Source organism: Heliangelus exortis, chromosome 9 (assembly GCF_036169615.1).
Source record: "Heliangelus exortis chromosome 9, bHelExo1.hap1, whole genome shotgun sequence".
Classification (NCBI taxonomy): domain Eukaryota; kingdom Metazoa; phylum Chordata; class Aves; order Apodiformes; family Trochilidae; genus Heliangelus; species Heliangelus exortis.
Window position 1 is genome coordinate 210,977 of NC_092430.1, and position 24,024 is coordinate 235,000.

Here is a 24,024-nt window from a genome sequence, read left to right on the forward strand (position 1 = left end):
TCCTCTGCCCTTCCCCATACGCCCCCTCCAGGACCCCCAAAATGCCCTCTGAACCCCTCAGACTGCACCCATAAACTTGTGCACCTGCAGGTTCTTTAGATGAGCCAAAGCTCTTCTTCTCCCCCAGTGGGGGCTCCTTGGCTGTCCCAGGCCCTGCTTTCCCCTGCTGTGGCCTCTGCAATGAGGCAATGAGCACTTCCCAGAGGAGACTGAGGCAAGGAAGTCCTGGAAAACCTCAGCATTCTCAATATCCTCTGGAGCTAGGTCTGACATTTCCTTCAGGAGAGGGCCTACATTTTCCTGGCTTCTCCTTTCATTCCCACCTATGTGCCTCTCAAAGCTTTTCTTATTGCTCTTTCCAACCCCGGCAAGATTCAATCCTACCTGGGATGGATGTGGCTCTCCTGCCCTGCTCCCCAGCTGCTCCGACCACCTCTCTACTCCTCCCAGGGTACCTGCCCTTGCTTCCCCCCCGCCTCTGCATGCTTCCTCCTTCACTTGGAGGCCTTTTAGGAGCTGCTGGCTCATCCCCGCCGCCCTCCTGGAATTTTTCCCCGGCTGCGGGATGGGGAGAGTGGGGAAAGAGCACCTGCCAGCATGGGCCGGGAACCAAGATGTCCGCCGGGCAGCCCCCTGCTTGCCCCGGGACTACAGCTCCCAGCATGCCCCGGGACTACAGCTCCCAGCACGCCCCGGGACTACAGCTCCCAGCACGCCCCGGGGCGCTCCTCCTCTCCTGCTGCCTGAGCCCGCCCGACCCCGGGGCTGCCCCGGCCCCGGCCCAGCTGGGAGGGGGAGCAGGAGGAAGGGGATCTGGGCAGGGAGGGAAGGCAGGACAAAGAGTGGTGAGGAGCGGGAAAGAGGTGGAGGGGAAGGGGGCAAAGAGGGAGGAGGAGGGAGGCAGGGAGGGAGAGAGAGGAGAAGGGCGGGAAGGAGGAGAGAGGGGGGATGGAGAGAGAGCGGGCCAGGGGCCTGAGAGAGACAGAAAAGGCCCCAGGAGAGGGGAGTGACAGAGGGGTGGGAGAGGGAGCAGGAGAGAGGGGAAAGGGCGAGGGGAGGGAGAGGCAGGAAAGGGGAGAGGCTGCAGGAGAGAGAGGGACAATAAGGCCAGGAGAGGAGAGGGAGAGAAAGATGTGGAGAAAGAGAGAGAGAGAAACAGCAGTGGCTCTGAGACCCGTCAGGGAGGAATTGGGAAGTGTTGAGAGGGAGACAGCCAGTGAAAGCCCAAAGTTGTGATGGGCAAAGGACAGGGAGGGAGGGATGGATGAAGAGCTGGGGGCAGGGAGCTGGGCAGAGCCCCAGAAGAGCAAGCAGTGATGAGCAGCTGGGCCAGGCCCTACCAACCTGGGCTTTCTTTTCAAGGAAGCAAGCTTGTTTTCATTTTTAAGGTTTGATTAGGGACCCTTGGTTTGTGTTCCTGGTTTCTTCAGGTTGATGTTGTTGTTGTTGTGCTGGATTGTGTTGTGTTTTCTGTCTTGAAACCATCATTTCTGGTCTGACACCTCTGGAGCAGGTAGGGCAAAAGAAAGCTCAGCAAAGTTTCCATTTTGTCTTCCACAAGAAAGGTTATTCAAGCTGTCAGTGGGTGGCAAAGCAGATGCTTCTTTCTGCTCCTTTCAGATGTTTGTTTCATCTCTTTGAGGGAAAATTACCTCAACAATGCAGAAAAGAGGAGAAGATTGTCATTCCTGTAGAGCTCAAAAGTGACATTGCTGGCTCTGAGAAAAATGACATATTAAATGAAAGGCCTGAGGTGCCCAACAAAACTTCCAGAGACTACACTGGTGAGAGAAACGATCTAGATCCAAATACTTCCTCTATGAATACTAATCCCTAGAAAATGAACTAAGAAAGTGACTGACTTCTGAGGTTGCAAATATTAAGCTGGCCTGTGAATCCCTGCTGGCCAATGGCAGAGTAGCAAAGCAGCTGAGTGTCTCCCTTCTTCCCTGCTGTGTAGGTTCCCTTCCAGCTGTGGCAGCAGAGGAAAAGAAAGCTGTCAGTTTTCTGGGGACTTCTTCCTTGGATTCTGAGGTACTTTGTGTGAAAGAAAGGGAGGTTTCCGTGGTGGGGCTGGCGAGGATAGGAGGAAGATCCAGGAGCTCCTGGGATCCCGCTGTAACTGAAAGGAAGCTGGGCTGAAGTGGGGAAGTGCTTCTCAGGGGCTGTGCAGAAGCAGGGGTGAGATTCAGGACCTCAGGCATTTCTTTCTGCTGCTTCAGATTTCCTTGGAAAGCAGTCAGTGGATGATAATGCAGATGCTTGTTTCTTCTGTTGTGTGTAAAAGCTCCTGAGCAATTCCTTGTCTTTTATCTTTCAGGGTAACAAAGGTGGTGTTGCCATAAGGTTTAAATTCCATAACACTACTACTCTGTGCATTGTGAATTCTCACCTGGCAGCTCACATAGAGGAATACAAGAGGAGGAACCAGGACTTCCAGGACATCTGCTCTCGGATGCGGTTCCGCCAGTCAGATCCCAACTTGGCCTCTCTCACCATTGCCAAACATGAGTATGCTCCCCCTCTGGCTGTGCCCATCGCTCCGTGGGGCAGGGAGAACTTGAGGAACACAGGAGAGTGCCAGGTTCTCCTGGCTGGGATGTGGGAAGGGGTCAGAAATGCTTTACTGGAACCCTGGGGCTGAGGGTGGTCACTGTCCAGGTCTGACAAGTCACTTGCCACCCTGTGCTCTCCCAGCTTTGTTTTATTTTCAAGTGAGGATGTGGCAGCAATGTGCACTGATTTCCCCAGGGGGGTTTCATCTCTGGGATATCAGAAGCACCAGTTATCAAGAGGCAGTGACAAGGATGCAGAACGGGAATTAAAAGCGGCAAAAAATAGAAAATAAAGCTTCACTTTCAGGTTTTCACTGCTGCTTGTTGTCTCTGATGGCCAAGCAGACACAGCACCCAGCTGACAGTGTTGGGAGGAGCTGCTGGGTCCTGCCTGTGGCCAGACCGTGCACACTTGTGCTCTGTGTTCTCCTGCAGTGTGATTTTATGGCTGGGTGACCTCAACTATCGTCTGGAGGATCTGGATGTGGCAAAAGTGAAGCAGCTGGTGGAAGAGAAAGCTTTTCCAGAGCTCTGGCAGTATGACCAGGTACTGCTGTCCCCTGCCTGCAAGTGGGGCTGCTCAGAAACTGCACACCCACTGCTCAGCCTTCTCCGTGCTGAGCTTGTCCCTTTTAGATGGGAATTGTGCTTGAGTTTATTTAAAATTAAATGTTTTGTCCTTTTTTATTTTGTTTTGTTTTGTTTTTCTTTCCTAACTAAAGAGGCAAATGAATGCAAATGCAGTCTTTGAAGGCTTTACAGAGGGAGAGCTTTCTTTCCAGCCAACATACAAATATGATGCTGGCTGTGATGACTGGGACACAAGGTGATGTGCAGTCTGATGTTCTCACTGAAGGAAGTAAAAAAAAAAAAAAAAAAAGCTAAAGAATGGCAGATCTAATGACTATAAACAGGAACAGTTCTTAGGTTATTGCTCTTCCTCTCCTTTAGGTCCAGTTTACATCTATTCATCTTGCTTTTCTTCCACTGATGTTTACCAGAACTTTTTCCCAGGAAAAATCCATTGGCTTTCCCCAGGGCTGTACAAAAACAAGGAATTATTTTTGTTAGTTTCTTTTTTGTTGTTGTTGTTGGTTTGGCTTTTTTTCCCTTGGCAAAATTTTGAGCATCTTTTACTTGCTGATACCTTCTCTACCTCCTCAGACCAGCTATATAGAGCCTCTGTACCTCAGATCAGAGCAGCTGGGGTCTGAACTGGAGCATTTGTGGTGTCTGTAGCCGAGTGCATCCTTGTGTAAGTCTGGGTATTGCACTGATTGGATCCAAAGAACAAAAGAAATCATTTTCAGCTTTGAAGAAGCAGAAAGCAAAGCATGATACACAGCTACTTAGGAGCAGACAATTTTGCAACTGCTCAAAGCAGCTCTGGCAAACACAACTTTGGAGGAGACCTGGCTGCAGGCCATGGCAGGAAAACAGAGTCTCTGGGAGAGCAGTGTCTTGCCTTGCTTTGTTCCTCCACCTGAGCTGGGCCTCCTCTGCCCTTCCCCATACGCCCCCTCCAGGACCCCCAAAATGCCCTCTGAACCCCTCAGACTGCACCCATAAACTTGTGCACCTGCAGGTTCTTTAGATGAGCCAAAGCTCTTCTTCTCCCCCAGTGGGGGCTCCTTGGCTGTCCCAGGCCCTGCTTTCCCCTGCTGTGGCCTCTGCAATGAGGCAATGAGCACTTCCCAGAGGAGACTGAGGCAAGGAAGTCCTGGAAAACCTCAGCATTCTCAATATCCTCTGGAGCTAGGTCTGACATTTCCTTCAGGAGAGGGCCTACATTTTCCTGGCTTCTCCTTTCATTCCCACCTATGTGCCTCTCAAAGCTTTTCTTATTGCTCTTTCTAACCCCGGCAAGATTCAATCCTACCTGGGATGGATGTGGCTCTCCTGCCCTGCTCCCCAGCTGCTCCGACCACCTCTCTACTCCTCCCAGGGTACCTGCCCTTGCTTCCCCCCCGCCTCTGCATGCTTCCTCCTTCACTTGGAGGCCTTTTAGGAGCTGCTGGCTCATCCCCGCCGCCCTCCTGGAATTTTTCCCCGGCTGCGGGATGGGGAGAGTGGGGAAAGAGCACCTGCCAGCATGGGCCGGGAACCAAGATGTCCGCCGGGCAGCCCCCTGCTTGCCCCGGGACTACAGCTCCCAGCATGCCCCGGGACTACAGCTCCCAGCACGCCCCGGGGCGCTCCTCCTCTCCTGCTGCCTGAGCCCGCCCGACCCCGGGGCTGCCCCGGCCCCGGCCCAGCTGGGAGGGGGAGCAGGAGGAAGGGGATCTGGGCAGGGAGGGAAGGCAGGACAAAGAGTGGTGAGGAGCGGGAAAGAGGTGGAGGGGAAGGGGGCAAAGAGGGAGGAGGAGGGAGGCAGGGAGGGAGAGAGAGGAGAAGGGCGGGAAGGAGGAGAGAGGGGGGATGGAGAGAGAGCGGGCCAGGGGCCTGAGAGAGACAGAAAAGGCCCCAGGAGAGGGGAGTGACAGAGGGGTGGGAGAGGGAGCAGGAGAGAGGGGAAAGGGCGAGGGGAGGGAGAGGCAGGAAAGGGGAGAGGCTGCAGGAGAGAGAGGGACAATAAGGCCAGGAGAGGAGAGGGAGAGAAAGATGTGGAGAAAGAGAGAGAGAGAAACAGCAGTGGCTCTGAGACCCGTCAGGGAGGAATTGGGAAGTGTTGAGAGGGAGACAGCCAGTGAAAGCCCAAAGTTGTGATGGGCAAAGGACAGGGAGGGAGGGATGGATGAAGAGCTGGGGGCAGGGAGCTGGGCAGAGCCCCAGAAGAGCAAGCAGTGATGAGCAGCTGGGCCAGGCCCTACCAACCTGGGCTTTCTTTTCAAGGAAGCAAGCTTGTTTTCATTTTTAAGGTTTGATTAGGGACCCTTGGTTTGTGTTCCTGGTTTCTTCAGGTTGATGTTGTTGTTGTTGTGCTGGATTGTGTTGTGTTTTCTGTCTTGAAACCATCATTTCTGGTCTGACACCTCTGGAGCAGGTAGGGCAAAAGAAAGCTCAGCAAAGTTTCCATTTTGTCTTCCACAAGAAAGGTTATTCAAGCTGTCAGTGGGTGGCAAAGCAGATGCTTCTTTCTGCTCCTTTCAGATGTTTGTTTCATCTCTTTGAGGGAAAATTACCTCAACAATGCAGAAAAGAGGAGAAGATTGTCATTCCTGTAGAGCTCAAAAGTGACATTGCTGGCTCTGAGAAAAATGACATATTAAATGAAAGGCCTGAGGTGCCCAACAAAACTTCCAGAGACTACACTGGTGAGAGAAACGATCTAGATCCAAATACTTCCTCTATGAATACTAATCCCTAGAAAATGAACTAAGAAAGTGACTGACTTCTGAGGTTGCAAATATTAAGCTGGCCTGTGAATCCCTGCTGGCCAATGGCAGAGTAGCAAAGCAGCTGAGTGTCTCCCTTCTTCCCTGCTGTGTAGGTTCCCTTCCAGCTGTGGCAGCAGAGGAAAAGAAAGCTGTCAGTTTTCTGGGGACTTCTTCCTTGGATTCTGAGGTACTTTGTGTGAAAGAAAGGGAGGTTTCCGTGGTGGGGCTGGCGAGGATAGGAGGAAGATCCAGGAGCTCCTGGGATCCCGCTGTAACTGAAAGGAAGCTGGGCTGAAGTGGGGAAGTGCTTCTCAGGGGCTGTGCAGAAGCAGGGGTGAGATTCAGGACCTCAGGCATTTCTTTCTGCTGCTTCAGATTTCCTTGGAAAGCAGTCAGTGGATGATAATGCAGATGCTTGTTTCTTCTGTTGTGTGTAAAAGCTCCTGAGCAATTCCTTGTCTTTTATCTTTCAGGGTAACAAAGGTGGTGTTGCCATAAGGTTTAAATTCCATAACACTACTACTCTGTGCATTGTGAATTCTCACCTGGCAGCTCACATAGAGGAATACAAGAGGAGGAACCAGGACTTCCAGGACATCTGCTCTCGGATGCGGTTCCGCCAGTCAGATCCCAACTTGGCCTCTCTCACCATTGCCAAACATGAGTATGCTCCCCCTCTGGCTGTGCCCATCGCTCCGTGGGGCAGGGAGAACTTGAGGAACACAGGAGAGTGCCAGGTTCTCCTGGCTGGGATGTGGGAAGGGGTCAGAAATGCTTTACTGGAACCCTGGGGCTGAGGGTGGTCACTGTCCAGGTCTGACAAGTCACTTGCCACCCTGTGCTCTCCCAGCTTTGTTTTATTTTCAAGTGAGGATGTGGCAGCAATGTGCACTGATTTCCCCAGGGGGGTTTCATCTCTGGGATATCAGAAGCACCAGTTATCAAGAGGCAGTGACAAGGATGCAGAACGGGAATTAAAAGCAGCAAAAAATAGAAAATAAAGCTTCACTTTCAGGTTTTCACTGCTGCTTGTTGTCTCTGATGGCCAAGCAGACACAGCACCCAGCTGACAGTGTTGGGAGGAGCTGCTGGGTCCTGCCTGTGGCCAGACCGTGCACACTTGTGCTCTGTGTTCTCCTGCAGTGTGATTTTATGGCTGGGTGACCTCAACTATCGTCTGGAGGATCTGGATGTGGCAAAAGTGAAGCAGCTGGTGGAAGAGAAAGCTTTTCCAGAGCTCTGGCAGTATGACCAGGTACTGCTGTCCCCTGCCTGCAAGTGGGGCTGCTCAGAAACTGCACACCCACTGCTCAGCCTTCTCCGTGCTGAGCTTGTCCCTTTTAGATGGGAATTGTGCTTGAGTTTATTTAAAATTAAATGTTTTGTCCTTTTTTTGTTCTGTTTGGTTTTGGTTTTCTTTCCTAGCTAAAGAGGCAAATGAATGCAAATGCAGTCTTTGAAGGCTTTACAGAGGGAGAGCTTTCTTTCCAGCCAACATACAAATATGATGCTGGCTGTGATGACTGGGACACAAGGTGATGTGCAGTCTGATGTTCTCACTGAAGGAAGTAAAAAAAAAAAAAACAAAAAGCTAAAGAATGGCGGATCTAATGACTATAAACAGGAACAGTTCTTAGGTTATTGCTCTTCCTCTCCTTTAGGTCCAGTTTACATCTATTCATCTTGCTTTTCTTCCACTGATGTTTACCAGAACTTTTTCCCAGGAAAAATCCATTGGCTTTCCCCAGGGCTGTACAAAAACAAGGAATTATTTTTGTTAGTTTCTTCTTTGTTGTTGTTGTTGGTTTGGCTTTTTTTCCCTTGGCAAAATTTTGAGCATCTTTTACTTGCTGATACCTTCTCTACCTCCTCAGACCAGCTATATAGAGCCTCTGTACCTCAGATCAGAGCAGCTGGGGTCTGAACTGGAGCATTTGTGCTGTCTGTAGCCGAGTGCATCCTTGTGTAAGTCTGGGTATTGCACTGATTGGATCCAAAGAACAAAAGAAATCATTTTCAGCTTTGAAGAAGCAGAAAGCAAAGCATGATACAGAGCTACTTAAGAGCAGACAATTTTGCAACTGCTCAAAGCAGCTCTGGCAAACACAACTTTGGAGGAGGCCTGGCTGCAGGCCATGGCAGGAAAACAGAGTCTCTGGGAGAGCAGTGTCTTGCTTTGCTTTGTTCCTCCACCTGAGCTGGGCCTCCTCTGCCCATCCCCAAACGCCCCCTCCAGGACCCCCAAAATGCCCTCTGAACCCCTCAGACTGCACCCATAAACTTGTGCACCTGCAGGTTCTTTAGATGAGCCAAAGCTCTTCTTCTCCCCCAGTGGGGGCTCCTTGGCTGTCCCAGGCCCTGCTTTCCCCTGCTGTGGCCTCTGCAATCAGGCAATGAGCACTTCCCAGAGGAGACTGAGGCAAGGAAGTCCTGGAAAACCTCAGCATTCTCAATATCCTCTGGAGCTAGGTCTGACATTTCCTTCAGGAGAGGGCCTACATTTTCCTGGCTTCTCCTTTCATTCCCACCTATGTGCCTCTCAAAGCTTTTCTTATTGCTCTTTCCAACCCCGGCAAGATTCAATCCTACCTGGGATGGATGTGGCTCTCCTGCCCTGCTCCCCAGCTGCTCCGACCACCTCTCTACTCCTCCCAGGGTACCTGCCCTTGCTTCCCCCCCGCCTCTGCATGCTTCCTCCTTCACTTGGAGGCCTTTTAGGAGCTGCTGGCTCATCCCCGCCGCCCTCCTGGAATTTTTCCCCGGCTGCGGGATGGGGAGAGTGGGGAAAGAGCACCTGCCAGCATGGGCCGGGAACCAAGATGTCCGCCGGGCAGCCCCCTGCTTGCCCCGGGACTACAGCTCCCAGCATGCCCCGGGACTACAGCTCCCAGCACGCCCCGGGGCGCTCCTCCTCTCCTGCTGCCTGAGCCCGCCCGACCCCGGGGCTGCCCCGGCCCCGGCCCAGCTGGGAGGGGGAGCAGGAGGAAGGGGATCTGGGCAGGGAGGGAAGGCAGGACAAAGAGTGGTGAGGAGCGGGAAAGAGGTGGAGGGGAAGGGGGCAAAGAGGGAGGAGGAGGGAGGCAGGGAGGGAGGGAGAGGAGAAGGGCGGGAAGGAGGAGAGAGGGGGGATGGAGAGAGAGCGGGCCAGGGGCCTGAGAGAGACAGAAAAGGCCCCAGGAGAGGGGAGTGACAGAGGGGTGGGAGAGGGAGCAGGAGAGAGGGGAAAGGGCGAGGGGAGAGGAAGGGAGTGGGGAGGGAGAGGCAGGAAAGGGGAGAGGCTGCAGGAGAGAGAGGGACAATAAGGCCAGGAGAGGAGAGGGAGAGAAAGATGTGGAGAAACAGCAGTGGCTCTGAGACCCGTCAGGGAGGAATTGGGAAGTGTTGAGAGGGAGACAGCCAGTGAAAGCCCAAAGTTGTGATGGGCAAAGGACAGGGAGGGAGGGATGAAGAGCTGGGGGCAAGGAGCTGGGCAGAGCCCCAGAAGAGCAAGCAGTGATGAGCAGCTGGGCCAGGCCCTACCAACCTGGGCTTTCTTTTCAAGGAAGCAAGCTTGTTTTCATTTTTAAGGTTTGATTAGGGACCCTTGGTTTGTGTTCCTGGTTTCTTCAGGTTGATGTTGTTGTTGTTGTGCTGGATTGTGTTGTGTTTTCTGTCTTGAAACCATCATTTCTGGTCTGACACCTCTGGAGCAGGTAGGGCAGTGTGACTGATGGTGTGGTCTTGCATATTTCTAGGGAGTCAGTGGAAATGGTGGTTGGAGCCTTCTGCATCCCTTACCCTTTGATTTCTTGAGTGTAAATCTTGCAGTGGATTTGCTGAGGTGCAAAAAGGAAATGGGAGAGCAGATCTTCCTCACTCACACACACACAGCTTTCCCCATCTGAAGATGAACAGAGAAAATCTCTGGGGCTGTGTTCTTTTATTAAACGTGTGTCAGTCACGCATGGTTTACTCTGTGCATCAGAGAACTGGTTTACACTCTGCTTTCCCTACTTAGGGTTGGGTACAGGTGCTTTATTTGGAGTTCTGATCACCTTTTTTTGGTTCTTCTAGAAGCCAATCAGAGCCAGTGAGTGGAACATCTGGAAGGCAAAGGGAGCCAGGGAGTGGAACATCAAAAGCTGTATGTAAAATCACAATCTCACACTTTCTACTGCAGCCTGCATTTACATCCAAACAGTGTACCCTTGTATTAATTTCCCAAACAATAACTTAATCCATTTTCCAATAAAACACAGTCTTTGTTGTAAATAGAATGTATTTGAGTCAGCATAGCAAAACTGTGTACTGCCATCATTTGCACAGTTGGGTTTTTTTCCCTAATTTTATAAAAGGTTACCAAAACCCCCTGAGAATCTGTTATTGTTAAACTTGGTACTGTTTCTTACTTTTGACTCAAACCAACATATCCCAAGCATTTTGAGGACATCTGTGTGCAGCGAAACAATTCCTTTTTGTGCCTGTAAATACCTGGGCATTTCTTCCTGAGACTGTATAATTGAGGTGAAATTGTTTGGGCCCCTCTGAGTACATCAATGTCTTGAATAGATTGCCATCAGTTAAAGTCTTGTTGCTGCCCAAGTTGGTATTCTGCAGTTCTGCATTTGATCTTTGGACTTTATCTGATGAAGCAGTTCAGTTGAATAGTTTGTCTGCACAGGAAAATACCAACAGCCCAGTGTACCCATTCAGCACAAGTTGGAGCCCAGTGCCTTTGTGGGTAAAAGCTCTGTCATTTTTCTTCCCTTCTGCCTGCAGGACATGTTTGGATCTGGGTGACTTCAGGTTTGGATGCTGCTGCCGTTTCCCAGAGGTTCAGCCTTTCTTCAGGATACCCCCACTTGGAACTGAGACTGGGAAAAGGGGCAGCATTTTTCTACAGCTTTGCAAACACTGTCCTGCTGCTGCTAAAATACAAATAAGGAACACAAGGAAATACCTGACTGGTAATGCTCTCGATGTTGATTTGCCTCCTGGGGTGGAATATGATGTGTAACTCTGCATTTCAAAAGAGTCCTTCCAGTATAAACATCACTAAGTGGTGGGTTGTTTTATTTTTGTCCTCCTGATTTTAGGTATAACTGCTTTTTCTTCACTAGACTGGGGTGAGGCATTACAGTAAGCCAGAGTTGTGGGGTCTGAGCACTTGAGAAGCTGTGAGGAGATCTGAATGGAGAAATTCATCAAGTGTGTCTGTGTGTCCTGTGAAGAATACAGCCTGTGCTGGTCATGGAGTGGTGTGTCATATTTCAGCTTGAAAGCTTCTTGTCTGTAGCTCTGAAACGACTCAGTCTGAATCTGACATCAGCAATGCTGTCACTGATCAGTTTGAATTCCTTTCTGCCCGTGAATGTCTCTCTCTGTGAGTGTGAGTCAGTGTAGCTGGCCCAGGGACCCTGGTAGTTCCCAGAGTGCCTTTATCCAAACCACATTCGTAGCAGTTGCTCTAATTCAGATGGGGTTTTATTTCTTGAAAACAGGTATGTTAAAACCCTTTGATTATTTTTTTGTGACCAGATCAGTGACTCCTCTGCACTTCTTTCTCTGGCCCAGCTTATTGAGATATATGGAATTTCTTGTCAAATCCTTTAAAATAAAACCCCGAGAGTCTTTGCTTTGTTATTTTAAATCTTATGCTGTGATCTGTAGCTGGATAACCATTGAGATGTGAACGAAACTTTGATCTTTAAGAATATGAAGTCATTGGTTTAAGTTTACAAGATGTTTGCGTTTGGATCCTATCCTACAGAGGGTTGTTGGGAAGCTTGGGAAGACAGGAGGGGAGTAGCTGATCAGCCTCAGTGTAATCCTGCAGTATTCCTCAGCCTCAAGACACAAGGAAGCCCTTCAGGAGCTGTTCACCATCTCTGAGACATTTTGTTAATTTTGTGTTGCAAAGAGCCCTCCTCCTTCTCCTTCTCCTTCTCCTTCTCCTTCTCCTTCTCCTTCTCCTTCTCCTTCTCCTTCTCCTTCTCCTTCTCCTTCTCCTTCTCCTTCTCCTTCTCCTTCTCCTTCTCCTTCTCCTTCTTCTCCTTCTCCTTCTTCTCCTCCTTCTTCTCCTCCTTCTCCTTCCCCTTCCCCTTCCCCTTCCCCTTCTCCTTCTCCTTCTCCTTCTCCTTCTCCTTCTCCTTCTCCTTCTCCTTCTCCTTCTCCTTCTCCTTCTCCTTCTCCTTCTCCTTCTCCTTCTCCTTCTCCTTCTCCTTCTCCTTCTCCTTCTCCTTCTCCTTCTCCTTCTCCTTCTCCTTCTCCTTCTCCTCCTCCTCCTCCTCCTCCTTCTCCTTCTCCTTCTCCTTCTCCTTCTCCTTCTCCTTCTCCTTCTCCTTCTCCCTCTCCCTCTCCCTCTCCCTCTCCTTCTCCTTCTCCTTCTCCTTCTTTTTCTCCTTCTCCTTCTCCTTCTCCTTCTCCTTCTCCTTCTCCTTCTCCTTCTCCTTCTTCTCCTTCTCCTTCTTCTCCTTCTCCTCCTTCTTCTCCTCCTTCTCCTTCTCCTTCCCCTTCCCCTTCCCCTTCTCCTTCTCCTTCTCCTTCTCCTTCTCCTTCTCCTTCTCCTTCTCCTTCTCCTTCTCCTCCTCCTCCTCTGATGATGATCCCATACCTGATGAGTTCTTGTGTGCTCTTTGCAAAGCCCTACTGACTGATGCAGCTTTTATTCCCTGCTGTGGGCACAGTTATTGTGAGGAATGTAAGTGTTCCTTGCGTGTTTCTTAGTTCAAAACAATCACATCTGATCTTCTGAGAGCAGAAACAGGAGATAACAAGGTTGCTTTGTTTCCAGTTCTCTTTCATCCTGAAGTCTACCCTGAAGGATGCTTCTTATAGAATGAGGAAAACAGGCAGAAAGCTCTTTTCCCTTTCTATGTGTCTGGTGAAATCCCCTTTGCACACCAAAGGAGGAGTATGAGCAGAGTGTGTAATTGTGCAGGTGATGACAGTCTTAGATATCAAACTGTTTTGTCCACAGCCCTGTCTCTCATATAAGATTACTCTGGTGACTTACTGCTGACTAGAAAAAACCAAAACCAAACCCACCACTATTTTAATATATAAATAGTTAAATATTTAATCCTTCAGAACTCAGGACGTTTTCCTGGTTGCTGTTTTATTCCCTAACCTTGACGTTGGTGACTTCAACTCTACTGGGCAGTGAGGAAAAGACTAGATGAAACATCAAGGCACAGCCTAATCCCACCTTCAAATGTTACAGCAGAGAAATACCAAAACTGTGTGGTTATTTGCTACATACTGGAAACTTTTTTTCCACTATTGAACATTTATAGCTTCGTGCCCTCCACTCAAGATCCTATTCAGCCTTTAACCATATACGTGTTTTTTACAATTGATTAGAACTTTGAAATTTCCCTCCTGCTTTCTTTAAAAACCATTCTGATGATTCTAATTCTACACAGGTATTAGAACAGCAGTACTGGAGTCTGAGGAACATACCTGCCCAACGTGTCAGCAGAGGTTTCTCCTGAGGCTCCAGTTGCCAACAAGTGCTCACCCCAGGTGACGTGATGACTTTTACATAAACTGCTTGTGAGAAAAATCTATCTGTGAAAAGCTGAAAGGGAAGGGTTTACATCTCCTTACACAAGGCTACACTGAATAAGGCCAAAGCAAATGATTGGGAAAGTCATTGCTGTTGTCATTTTATGACAATTTTGAATTTTTTCAGTTTAGTCATCTGAAATGGCCAAGCTGCTTTCTCTCAGCTGGAGACAACGGTGTCTTAGTTTTATCTATTTATCTATTTCTCGCTCTATGGACTCCAGCTGGGCAGTGATGTAGAGGGTGTCACTGCATCTCCCCGAGGCTGTCCTGCCATGGCTGATACGACACCCTCTGGATCCTTGCAGCCTGATGTCCCCTGAGGGTCACTTAGTGCCAAGAGCTGAAAAGATGCAATCAGTGGGTTCCCCCCGGGGGTTTTAATTCCCCCCTCTCACCTTGGGGTGACTGACAGCTGCATTTCCTTGTGCTCAGTGTGAAAACCTCTGCCAGGTCCTTGTGCTGTTGGTGTCTGAGCTCCCAGCTGTGAACTCTTTTAACCCAGAGCCAAGGTGAATGTTTCAGCAGAAATTCCACCAAAGCAGATCAGGCTCTTCTTGCCCCCCCTTTCCTTAACCACTTGGGGATCAGTTGGCAGCAATCACTCAGTTGCTGAAGCTTTGCTGCTCTTCCTGGAGAGCCTGCAAGAGCCTGTCATCTGCTCCAGGTTCTACAGAAGATGTCTGGAGAGTGCCTGCAGCTACAGACTGAGCAGCCAGGTAAAACTCCTCTGATTTTAGAGGGAAAGGAGACAAACTGCTTTATGTGAGACCAGCAAAGTGGTTTTGCTCTCAGAAACTGAATTATCTGGTAATAAATAAAGGATCTTGACTGCTTTGGGCTACTCAGAGCAGTTGTTTGCAAACTGGGTGATGCTGGAAGCAGATGAAGCTGCTGAGGCATTGCCACATCTTCAAGAGAAATATTGTGGGTTTGTTTTTTTTGTTTTTTTTTTTTTTTCCCCACCTCCTCAGATCATCTCTAAACTGCCTAGGTGCCACAAAAATGTGTTTGAGTATCTGATGGCATTTCTACAGGAACTGCTGAGAAAATCAGGGAAAAACCACTTGGATACGCATATCCTTGGTAAGGCCACAACTCCAACTGCCCTGCTCAGAGGGGATTTGCAGCATTTCTCACAAAACCCCTTTCTCCAAAGTCCCCTGGGCAGGCTGAGCGAGCCCTCAAGTGTCACCTTGCCTGGGGTTGGGGGATTTTACCTGTGACCCCTGCAGCTGCTGGCTCTGTCTCATTCTCTCTGGCTTTTTCTCTGAAATGCAGGCAGCATTTTTGGGGAGCTGTTGCTTCGCCCTCCTCCTGGACGTCCTGCACCTGACACAGCTGAGAAGAAGAAAGCTCAGCAGTTCATCTGTCAGTTTCTCCTGAGAGAAAACGATCTGCTCTGGATTTCAGATGCAGCTGATCTGATTTTTAGCTATCAAATCGCTGTAAAAAAAATATTTTTTTTATACACTGGCTTTTTTGAAACGTTATCACAGGATTTTATACTTTCCTGGCAGTTTGAAAGCTGTCACTGTTTAAGCTGTAAAGTGTATAAAATTTCTAAGTAAGCTGCACACAGACAAGCAGAAATAGAAAAGCTGATACTTAGGAGTGAGGACAGACCATTCCCCATATCCTGCCCCCATGGCCTCTCCTCCTTTCCCACCTTTTCCACCGAGCAGAGACCCCCGAGCCGGCCTGGAGAAGGAGAGGAGGGAAGGCATCCCCCCACCACACAGCCCCAGCTGCTAGAGACAGGTGAGTGAGGGGCCTCCGGCTGCTTTGCTGTGATCCTGATCCCTGCCAGTCCCCTCTTTGGGTGCCCCTGCCCAGGGCTGGCTCTGCCCTCGGGAGCTGGCACGCGGCTGGGTGCCGGGTAGGGCCCTTCAGTTTCTCCTGCCAACACCTTCAGCTCACCCTCCTCCTCCCTTGTTTTTTTAGATTCCCAGTCTGCTTCCAGCAGACATCAGGATCCTCTACCAGCTGAGGAGGAGGATGGCCAGGAGAGCTTTGTGGATGCCCTGGAGGACATCGAAGAGGTACCCAGAGACTGCCACCTGCCTTGTGCCCGCTCCAGCTGAAGGAGAAGGTCCCAAACCCAACGTTTGCTTTGTGTGATGGGGACTAAAAAAGTGAGACTGCTCCAGTTGCATTTGGGTTATTTGGGGGGGACGTGTTTTTGAAAGGGGCTTTAGCACACAGAGCAAGCAGGTGTGATCCTTTGTCATCCTGGAAGCTGTGCAGAAGCAAGGGGGTTACGCTGGGGATCTTGCTGCTTAATGATTAAACCACGGGAGAGGGATTGGTGCTTGGCCAGGTGGCCCTGGCTGATGATGTTCCCTGGCATTGGTTCCTAGTTCTATTTTGCGGAGGTGAAGTAAATGCAGCTGCAGGTGGGGAGGTTCACAATCTGCAATGGAGAAGTGGCCTGCCAGTTTGAATTTATCAACAAACCAGATGAGAAAGCCTACTCCAAGAAGTGGCTGGCTGCTAATCCCAGCAAGGGCTTTCTGCACCCAGGTGAGCTCCTTGTTGTTCCTCTCATTAATCAGCTCATGTTGTCACCTTAATTCTGGCTTAATTTTGACCCTGTTATGCCTCAGAATGCAGGCTTATTGATTTCATACCTTTTGCCCCCAAGTATGGATTTTATCATCTCCCTGCAGGTGCTGAGTATACAGTGATGTTGGAGGTGTTTGTTAATAAATCAACAGCTACACACTTAAACTCTGGAGAGGAAAAACTTGAAGATATCTTGGTCCTGCATCTTCAGAGGGGGAAGGATTATTTTATTTCTGTAACGGGGAACTACTTGCCAAGTTGCTTTGGGGCTCCTCTCCACACCCTGTGCCACATGAGGGAACCTATCCAGGACATGTCAGCAGAATCTATTCAGAAACTCTATTCAGAGTTAAGGGCAAGAATTCCCTTCCAAACCCACAAGAATGATCCAAACTAGATGTTAAATCCTGTTGCTTGCTAAAGAACCTTTTGCACTGCCCTGCTCTCTCCTCTGAGGATGCTGGTACAGCTTGTGCATGTGTTGTTTCTTCTCTCTGGAGTGTTGGTGCCCAAGTGCCTGTTGTGCTAGTCTGGTGTAAAGGCTGCTGAGTGAAGCTGCAGTTTCTGACCAAGGAGGAATTCTCAGGTAAAAGCTCTGTGAAGCATTTTTGCCAGAACTTGGATAGCTACCTTTTCTTTTTCCCCCCTCACTCTCAGCCCCTGGTGCCACTGGAGATCAGTGATGATGCCATCGAAGCTGAAAAGCCCGTGGACATTCCAAAGGAGCTGTGGATGATGGTGGATCATCTCTACAGGAATGCTTCCCAGCAGGCTGGCAGTCTTCGTGCTGGAGACACAGGATGGGACTTTTTTTGTCTTAGCTTTAGATTTGAGGATGCTCCTGGTCATGAGAATTTCTGTGGATGTTTGGGCAGTGGTAGAGGGGAGCCCCAGGGTGTTCTGTTCCCTGACGGTGCCTCTTGCTGGGAGTTTCCAGACAGCTGACAGTGACATTGCTCAGTAATTTATCCAACTAACTTTTCGTTTCCTGGAGAATGAGTTAAGTGTGTGCTTTGCAGGAGTACCTGTTCCAGCAGCCAGGCCTCAAGTCTGAATTTGAGCAAATCCGGGACTGTTTGGACAAAGGAATCCACGACAGCCTCTGTATCCTTGCAGCCTGATGTCTTTACAGCCTCTGCAAGGTGACTGATGAGGGCCATAAGGAGGCCGGGGAAGAACGCTTTCAGGCTCCCCTGACAGTGGGGCCACTGGCTGAGCCTGCACACGAACTGGGGTGCCTGCAGAGAAGACACAGGGGCAGCTCTCAGTGCACTGCTTCAGGGTGACCCCACAAGCCCCTGTGCGCCAGCACCCAACTCTGGCACCCAACTCTGGCTCTTGCCCTAGGTTTCCAGCTGCAGTGCAGGGCAGGGGGTGCAGGCAGTGGGGAAGCAGAGTGCTGCCCAGAATGCTGCAGGGCTCCTGTTTGTGCCTGGGGGGCCCCAGCAGCTGCGGGGTGGTAGGGCTGGGGGCAGCGGAGGCCTCATCCTGCCAAGGAGAGGCTGTGCTGGGCTGCAGAGCCCAGAAGGCCTCCCAGCAGAGCCCAGGGGAGTAAAGAGGGCAGCAGCCCTGCCCAAGTGCTGCCCGCGGGGCTGGGCTGGAGGGCAGCTGTCCTTGCCCCTTGCCGCATGCCCCTCTGCAGGCTCAGCTCCCACAGCAGCCTTACGTCATCAAAGAGGGTGGGGAGCTTCTCTGCCAGCAGCACAGCGATGGGGCTGGCCTCCACATTCAACATGGGACCAGCCATGATCTCTCTTAGGAGCAGCGGGCCCTGCTGCCTGACTTCTGCAAAGTTGTCCTGCATCTTCCAGATGCTTCTGAAGCTGTCCCTCTGCCCCAGGAAGCCACCAGCTGGGAGCCTCCAGTCCCCGGAGCAGGGACAGAGGGCTCTGCTGTCAGTCCCTCTGCCCTCCAGCCCTTCCTGCTGGGGCAGTGCTCAGCACCCCTGGGTGTCCACAGGCAGGGCTTCCCCCCGGACGGGCTGTGTCAGCCCCCAGGCCCTGAGCTGGCATGGGGAACCAGGAGCTGGACAGTGCCGGGGTCCTGCAGCTTCGCTCATCTCTCACGGCTGTCATTCTTTCAGCTGCTGGGCTGCCAGGACATTGCAAAGACTTGGAGTGACCTGGGCTGCCTGCGGTCATGTCTGAAGTGTGGCAGTCACAGTGTCTGTCTGCTGGCACTCAGGGCCTTGGTGGAGCTGTGGGCACATCCACAGATGGGGAGTGAGGCGGAGTCAGGCGGAGCTGCGTTGGCAGCCTGGGGCTGGGGCATGGGGGTAACGTGGTGCTTTGGTCCTGGCTGTTAACTCTTCTGCTAAATGCTACCTGCCAGGAAGTGGTTATTTTTCCCAACGCTGCTTCCTCTCTTTCTCTTTATAGTCCTAGTGACCAACTGTCAGCAAGTGCAGCTCAGGAGAAGGCAGAAGCAGATGATGCAGGTGATGCAGACGACATCATTGTCCTCAGCACTCCCCAGTGGGAAGAAGCTTCTGGCCCTACGTTGGATGCAGCTGCTGTGGACAGAGGAGGCAGGATTTTGAAGTCTGGAGGAGCTCAGGAGGAAAAGGACCCAGGCCTTTTCTTGAGGTGGTTTGTATTGTCAGCACTGACTGTGTTTCCTGTTGACTTCAGCACAGGCATCAGGTGGAGCAGCACAAGAAGTTTTGTGAATGTGCTGATTCGTTACTCGTTGGCGATGCTTCTTGTCAAGCTGTGAGGGCAGCTGTGACTCCATGTCCACTAGCAGGGTTGTTGTATTACCTTGTCCTCCAGACAGAACATTCAATTGCCTTGTGATCAAACACCTAGCTCCTTGTATGAGGTTTTAAAATCCCGTCTATGGTTTGGAGGCCACAGAGCCCTAAAGGAATCTTAGGAAACCAGTATATTTAGATAATGCAATGTTGTCTTCTGCTTTACCTGTGAGAGCCTACAGTGGGAGGTTTTATTCTTTCTGGGTTCTTCAGTTCTGTTTTATCAGAACTGTGTGGTAAGTGGTCAGCAGATAGTGTCCAGGGGACATTTCTTGGCATTATTACTGCAGTCTCTGTCTGGCACCATGAAGCACATGTCCTGCATCACGAGAGTCCCTTTGCTGTGCTGCAGGAACAGGCTGAGTGTGAGGTTAAGCTTTTGATCTGGATTCTGCTGTTTGCTTTTCTTTCCCTTTTCTGAATAGTGTGTAACTGGATAGAGCAGCAGATGGCATAGTCTCTAGCATCATGTTACACGTAAGACTCCATGAACTAGTAAAATCTCTGCCTGTGCCTGTGGTGTGTACTCATGTGTGCAATGAGTACCTTGGAGGTTCCTCTACTTCCTCTCTTGCTAGGCCGTTACCATTCTGTTAACTGGTTCCTAATCAAACGTATTCATGCTCGTATTTTTCTTCTCCACTTTAGAGGTGTTTCTTAAACTGCTAGGTGTAAGAGTCCAAAGAAGATAGCACTACTGGGAATGCATTCATTCCTGCTGTCCTGTGTTGACTTGGCTGCCCCAAGTCTCACTCTGTTGTCACCTGTAGAGTTGTCCGTGTTAAATGTTAAGGAGATTTTTCTATTTTTTTCTTCTGTTTTCTTCTATAGTAAACATGAAAGTTAAATCCTGAAAAGACGACACTTTGTTCTTTCAGAACCAAAAAGCCATATCCTTAATATTAAGCTATGGATCCCCTGCTAAGCCTTTGTCCCTGGCCAAGTCCTTCCTCCGTCCTGCCCATCCCTTCCCTGGCTCCTTTTTCAGGCATTGCCAGGTGACTCCTCTCCAGGGCATTCTTCTGGACTGGAAACTTGCCAATTGCAATTAAAAAAATAACTCCTTTTGTTCACAGGGATTTTTTTATTCCTTGTGCTTTCAGGTGATAGCCATGGTTCTAGAATCAAAAGTTACAAAAGAAGAGCCTCAAACATAAAAGTGAGGAGTAGCAGAGTGTAGTACAAACACTGATTGTCCCCTTTCTTCCCTGGTGTGTAGATCCCCTGCCAGAAGAGGAGAAAGATGATTTTCTCTGGACTTGTCTCTCCCCAGGATTCTGAGGTACTTTCTGAGAAGGACCTCGTAAAAGAAAGCTCAGCAAAGTTTCCATTTTGTCTTCCACAAGAAAGGTTATTCAAGCTGTCAGTGGGTGGCAAAGCAGATGCTTCTTTCTGCTCCTTTCAGATGTTTGTTTCATCTCTTTGAGGGAAAATTACCTCAACAATGCAGAAAAGAGGAGAAGATTGTCATTCCTGTAGAGCTCAAAAGTGACATTGCTGGCTCTGAGAAAAATGACATATTAAATGAAAGGCCTGAGGTGCCCAACAAAACTTCCAGAGACTACACTGGTGAGAGAAACGATCTAGATCCAAATACTTCCTCTATGAATACTAATCCCTAGAAAATGAACTAAGAAAGTGACTGACTTCTGAGGTTGCAAATATTAAGCTGGCCTGTGAATCCCTGCTGGCCAATGGCAGAGTAGCAAAGCAGCTGAGTGTCTCCCTTCTTCCCTGCTGTGTAGGTTCCCTTCCAGCTGTGGCAGCAGAGGAAAAGAAAGCTGTCAGTTTTCTGGGGACTTCTTCCTTGGATTCTGAGGTACTTTGTGTGAAAGAAAGGGAGGTTTCCGTGGTGGGGCTGGCGAGGATAGGAGGAAGATCCAGGAGCTCCTGGGATCCCGCTGTAACTGAAAGGAAGCTGGGCTGAAGTGGGGAAGTGCTTCTCAGGGGCTGTGCAGAAGCAGGGGTGAGATTCAGGACCTCAGGCATTTCTTTCTGCTGCTTCAGATTTCCTTGGAAAGCAGTCAGTGGATGATAATGCAGATGCTTGTTTCTTCTGTTGTGTGTAAAAGCTCCTGAGCAATTCCTTGTCTTTTATCTTTCAGGGTAACAAAGGTGGTGTTGCCATAAGGTTTAAATTCCATAACACTACTACTCTGTGCATTGTGAATTCTCACCTGGCAGCTCACATAGAGGAATACAAGAGGAGGAACCAGGACTTCCAGGACATCTGCTCTCGGATGCAGTTCCGCCAGTCAGATCCCAACTTGGCCTCTCTCACCATTGCCAAACATGAGTATGCTCCCCCTCTGGCTGTGCCCATCGCTCCGTGGGGCAGGGAGAACTTGAGGAACACAGGAGAGTGCCAGGTTCTCCTGGCTGGGATGTGGGAAGGGGTCAGAAATGCTTTACTGGAACCCTGGGGCTGAGGGTGGTCACTGTCCAGGTCTGACAAGTCACTTGCCACCCTGTGCTCTCCCAGCTTTGTTTTATTTTCAAGTGAGGATGTGGCAGCAATGTGCACTGATTTCCCCAGGGGGGTTTCATCTCTGGGATATCAGAAGCACCAGTTATCAAGAGGCAGTGACAAGGATGCAGAACGGGAATTAAAAGCAGCAAAAAATAGAAAATAAAGCTTCACTTTCAGGTTTTCACTGCTGCTTGTTGTCTCTGATGGCCAAGCAGACACAGCACCCAGCTGACAGTGTTGGGAGGAGCTGCTGGGTCCTGCCTGTGGCCAGACCGTGCACACTTGTGCTCTGTGTTCTCCTGCAGTGTGATTTTATGGCTGGGTGACCTCAACTATCGTCTGGAGGATCTGGATGTGGCAAAAGTGAAGCAGCTGGTGGAAGAGAAAGCTTTTCCAGAGCTCTGGCAGTATGACCAGGTACTGAATGAGGCAAAGGAATGCAAATGCAGTCTTTGAAGGCTTTACAGAGGGAGAGCTTTCTTTCCAGCCAACACACAAATATGATGCTGGCTGTGATGACTGGGACACAAGGTGATGTGCAGTCTGATGTTCTCACTGAAGGAAGTAAAAAAAAAAAAACAAAAAGCTAAAGAATGGCAGATCTAATGAGTATAAACAGGAACAGTTCTTAGGTTATTGCTCTTCCTCTCCTTTAGGTCCAGTTTACATCTATTCATCTTGCTTTTCTTCCACTGATGTTTACCAGAACTTTTGCCCAGGAAAAATCCATTGGCTTTCCCCAGGGCTGTACAAAAACAAGGAATTATTTTTGTTAGTTTCTTTTTTGTTGTTGTTGTTGGTTTGGGTTTTTTTCCCTTGGCAAAATTTTGAGCATCTTTTACTTGCTGATACCTTCTCTACCTCCTCAGACCAGCTATATAGAGCCTCTGTACCTCAGATCAGAGCAGCTGGGGTCTGAAATGGAGCATTTGTGCTGTCTGTAGCCGAGTGCATCCTTGTGTAAGTCTGGGTATTGCACTGATTGGATCCAAAGAACAAAAGAAATCATTTTCAGCTTTGAAGAAGCAGAAAGCAAAGCATGATACAGAGCTACTTAAGAGCAGACAATTTTGCAACTGCTCAAAGCAGCTCTGGCAAACACAACTTTGGAGGAGGCCTGGCTGCAGGCCATGGCAGGAAAACAGAGTCTCTGGGAGAGCAGTGTCTTGCTTTGCTTTGTTCCTCCACCTGAGCTGGGCCTCCTCTGCCCATCCCCAAACGCCCCCTCCAGGACCCCCAAAATGCCCTCTGAACCCCTCAGACTGCACCCATAAACTTGTGCACCTGCAGGTTCTTTAGATGAGCCAAAGCTCTTCTTCTCCCCCAGTGGGGGCTCCTTGGCTGTCCCAGGCCCTGCTTTCCCCTGCTGTGGCCTCTGCAATCAGGCAATGAGCACTTCCCAGAGGAGACTGAGGCAAGGAAGTCCTGGAAAACCTCAGCATTCTCAATATCCTCTGGAGCTAGGTCTGACATTTCCTTCAGGAGAGGGCCTACATTTTCCTGGCTTCTCCTTTCATTCCCACCTATGTGCCTCTCAAAGCTTTTCTTATTGCTCTTTCCAACCCCGGCAAGATTCAATCCTACCTGGGATGGATGTGGCTCTCCTGCCCTGCTCCCCAGCTGCTCCGACCACCTCTCTACTCCTCCCAGGGTACCTGCCCTTGCTTCCCCCCCGCCTCTGCATGCTTCCTCCTTCACTTGGAGGCCTTTTAGGAGCTGCTGGCTCATCCCCGCCGCCCTCCTGGAATTTTTCCCCGGCTGCGGGATGGGGAGAGTGGGGAAAGAGCACCTGCCAGCATGGGCCGGGAACCAAGATGTCCGCCGGGCAGCCCCCTGCTTGCCCCGGGACTACAGCTCCCAGCATGCCCCGGGACTACAGCTCCCAGCACGCCCCGGGGCGCTCCTCCTCTCCTGCTGCCTGAGCCCGCCCGACCCCGGGGCTGCCCCGGCCCCGGCCCAGCTGGGAGGGGGAGCAGGAGGAAGGGGATCTGGGCAGGGAGGGAAGGCAGGACAAAGAGTGGTGAGGAGCGGGAAAGAGGTGGAGGGGAAGGGGGCAAAGAGGGAGGAGGAGGGAGGCAGGGAGGGAGAGAGAGGAGAAGGGCGGGAAGGAGGAGAGAGGGGGGATGGAGAGAGAGCGGGCCAGGGGCCTGAGAGAGACAGAAAAGGCCCCAGGAGAGGGGAGTGACAGAGGGGTGGGAGAGGGAGCAGGAGAGAGGGGAAAGGGCGAGGGGAGGGAGAGGCAGGAAAGGGGAGAGGCTGCAGGAGAGAGAGGGACAATAAGGCCAGGAGAGGAGAGGGAGAGAAAGATGTGGAGAAAGAGAGAGAGAGAAACAGCAGTGGCTCTGAGACCCGTCAGGGAGGAATTGGGAAGTGTTGAGAGGGAGACAGCCAGTGAAAGCCCAAAGTTGTGATGGGCAAAGGACAGGGAGGGAGGGATGAAGAGCTGGGGGCAGGGAGCTGGGCAGAGCCCCAGAAGAGCAAGCAGTGATGAGCAGCTGGGCCAGGCCCTACCAACCTGGGCTTTCTTTTCAAGGAAGCAAGCTTGTTTTCATTTTTAAGGTTTGATTAGGGACCCTTGGTTTGTGTTCCTGGTTTCTTCAGGTTGATGTTGTTGTTGTTGTGCTGGATTGTGTTGTGTTTTCTGTCTTGAAACCATCATTTCTGGTCTGACACCTCTGGAGCAGGTAGGGCAGTGTGACTGATGGTGTGGTCTTGCATATTTCTAGGGAGTCAGTGGAAATGGTGGTTGGAGCCTTCTGCATCCCTTACCCTTTGATTTCTTGAGTGTAAATCTTGCAGTGGATTTGCTGAGGTGCAAAA

At 50.4% G+C, this 24,024-nt stretch overlaps 2 protein-coding genes across 2 annotated transcripts in view; both read left to right on the forward strand.

Moving 5' to 3' along the window:
* The window catches only part of LOC139800050 (type II inositol 1,4,5-trisphosphate 5-phosphatase-like), a 180,474-nt gene extending 163,371 nt beyond the window's left edge, over positions 1-17,103 (forward strand). Inside the window, exons 16-22 of the mRNA XM_071752740.1 lie at positions 14,009-14,136; positions 14,392-14,503; positions 14,699-14,865; positions 15,254-15,296; positions 15,362-15,459; positions 16,640-16,753; positions 17,002-17,103. Coding sequence (XP_071608841.1) covers positions 14,009-14,136; positions 14,392-14,503; positions 14,699-14,865; positions 15,254-15,296; positions 15,362-15,459; positions 16,640-16,753; positions 17,002-17,103 — 764 coding nt within the window. The remainder of the gene's footprint in view (positions 1-14,008; positions 14,137-14,391; positions 14,504-14,698; positions 14,866-15,253; positions 15,297-15,361; positions 15,460-16,639; positions 16,754-17,001) is intronic.
* A 1,018-nt stretch (positions 17,104-18,121) lies between these two features.
* The window catches only part of LOC139800051 (type II inositol 1,4,5-trisphosphate 5-phosphatase-like), a 27,508-nt gene continuing 21,605 nt past the window's right edge, over positions 18,122-24,024 (forward strand). The window contains exons 1-2 of the mRNA XM_071752741.1: positions 18,122-18,204; positions 18,361-18,509. Coding sequence (XP_071608842.1) covers positions 18,122-18,204; positions 18,361-18,509 — 232 coding nt within the window. The remainder of the gene's footprint in view (positions 18,205-18,360; positions 18,510-24,024) is intronic.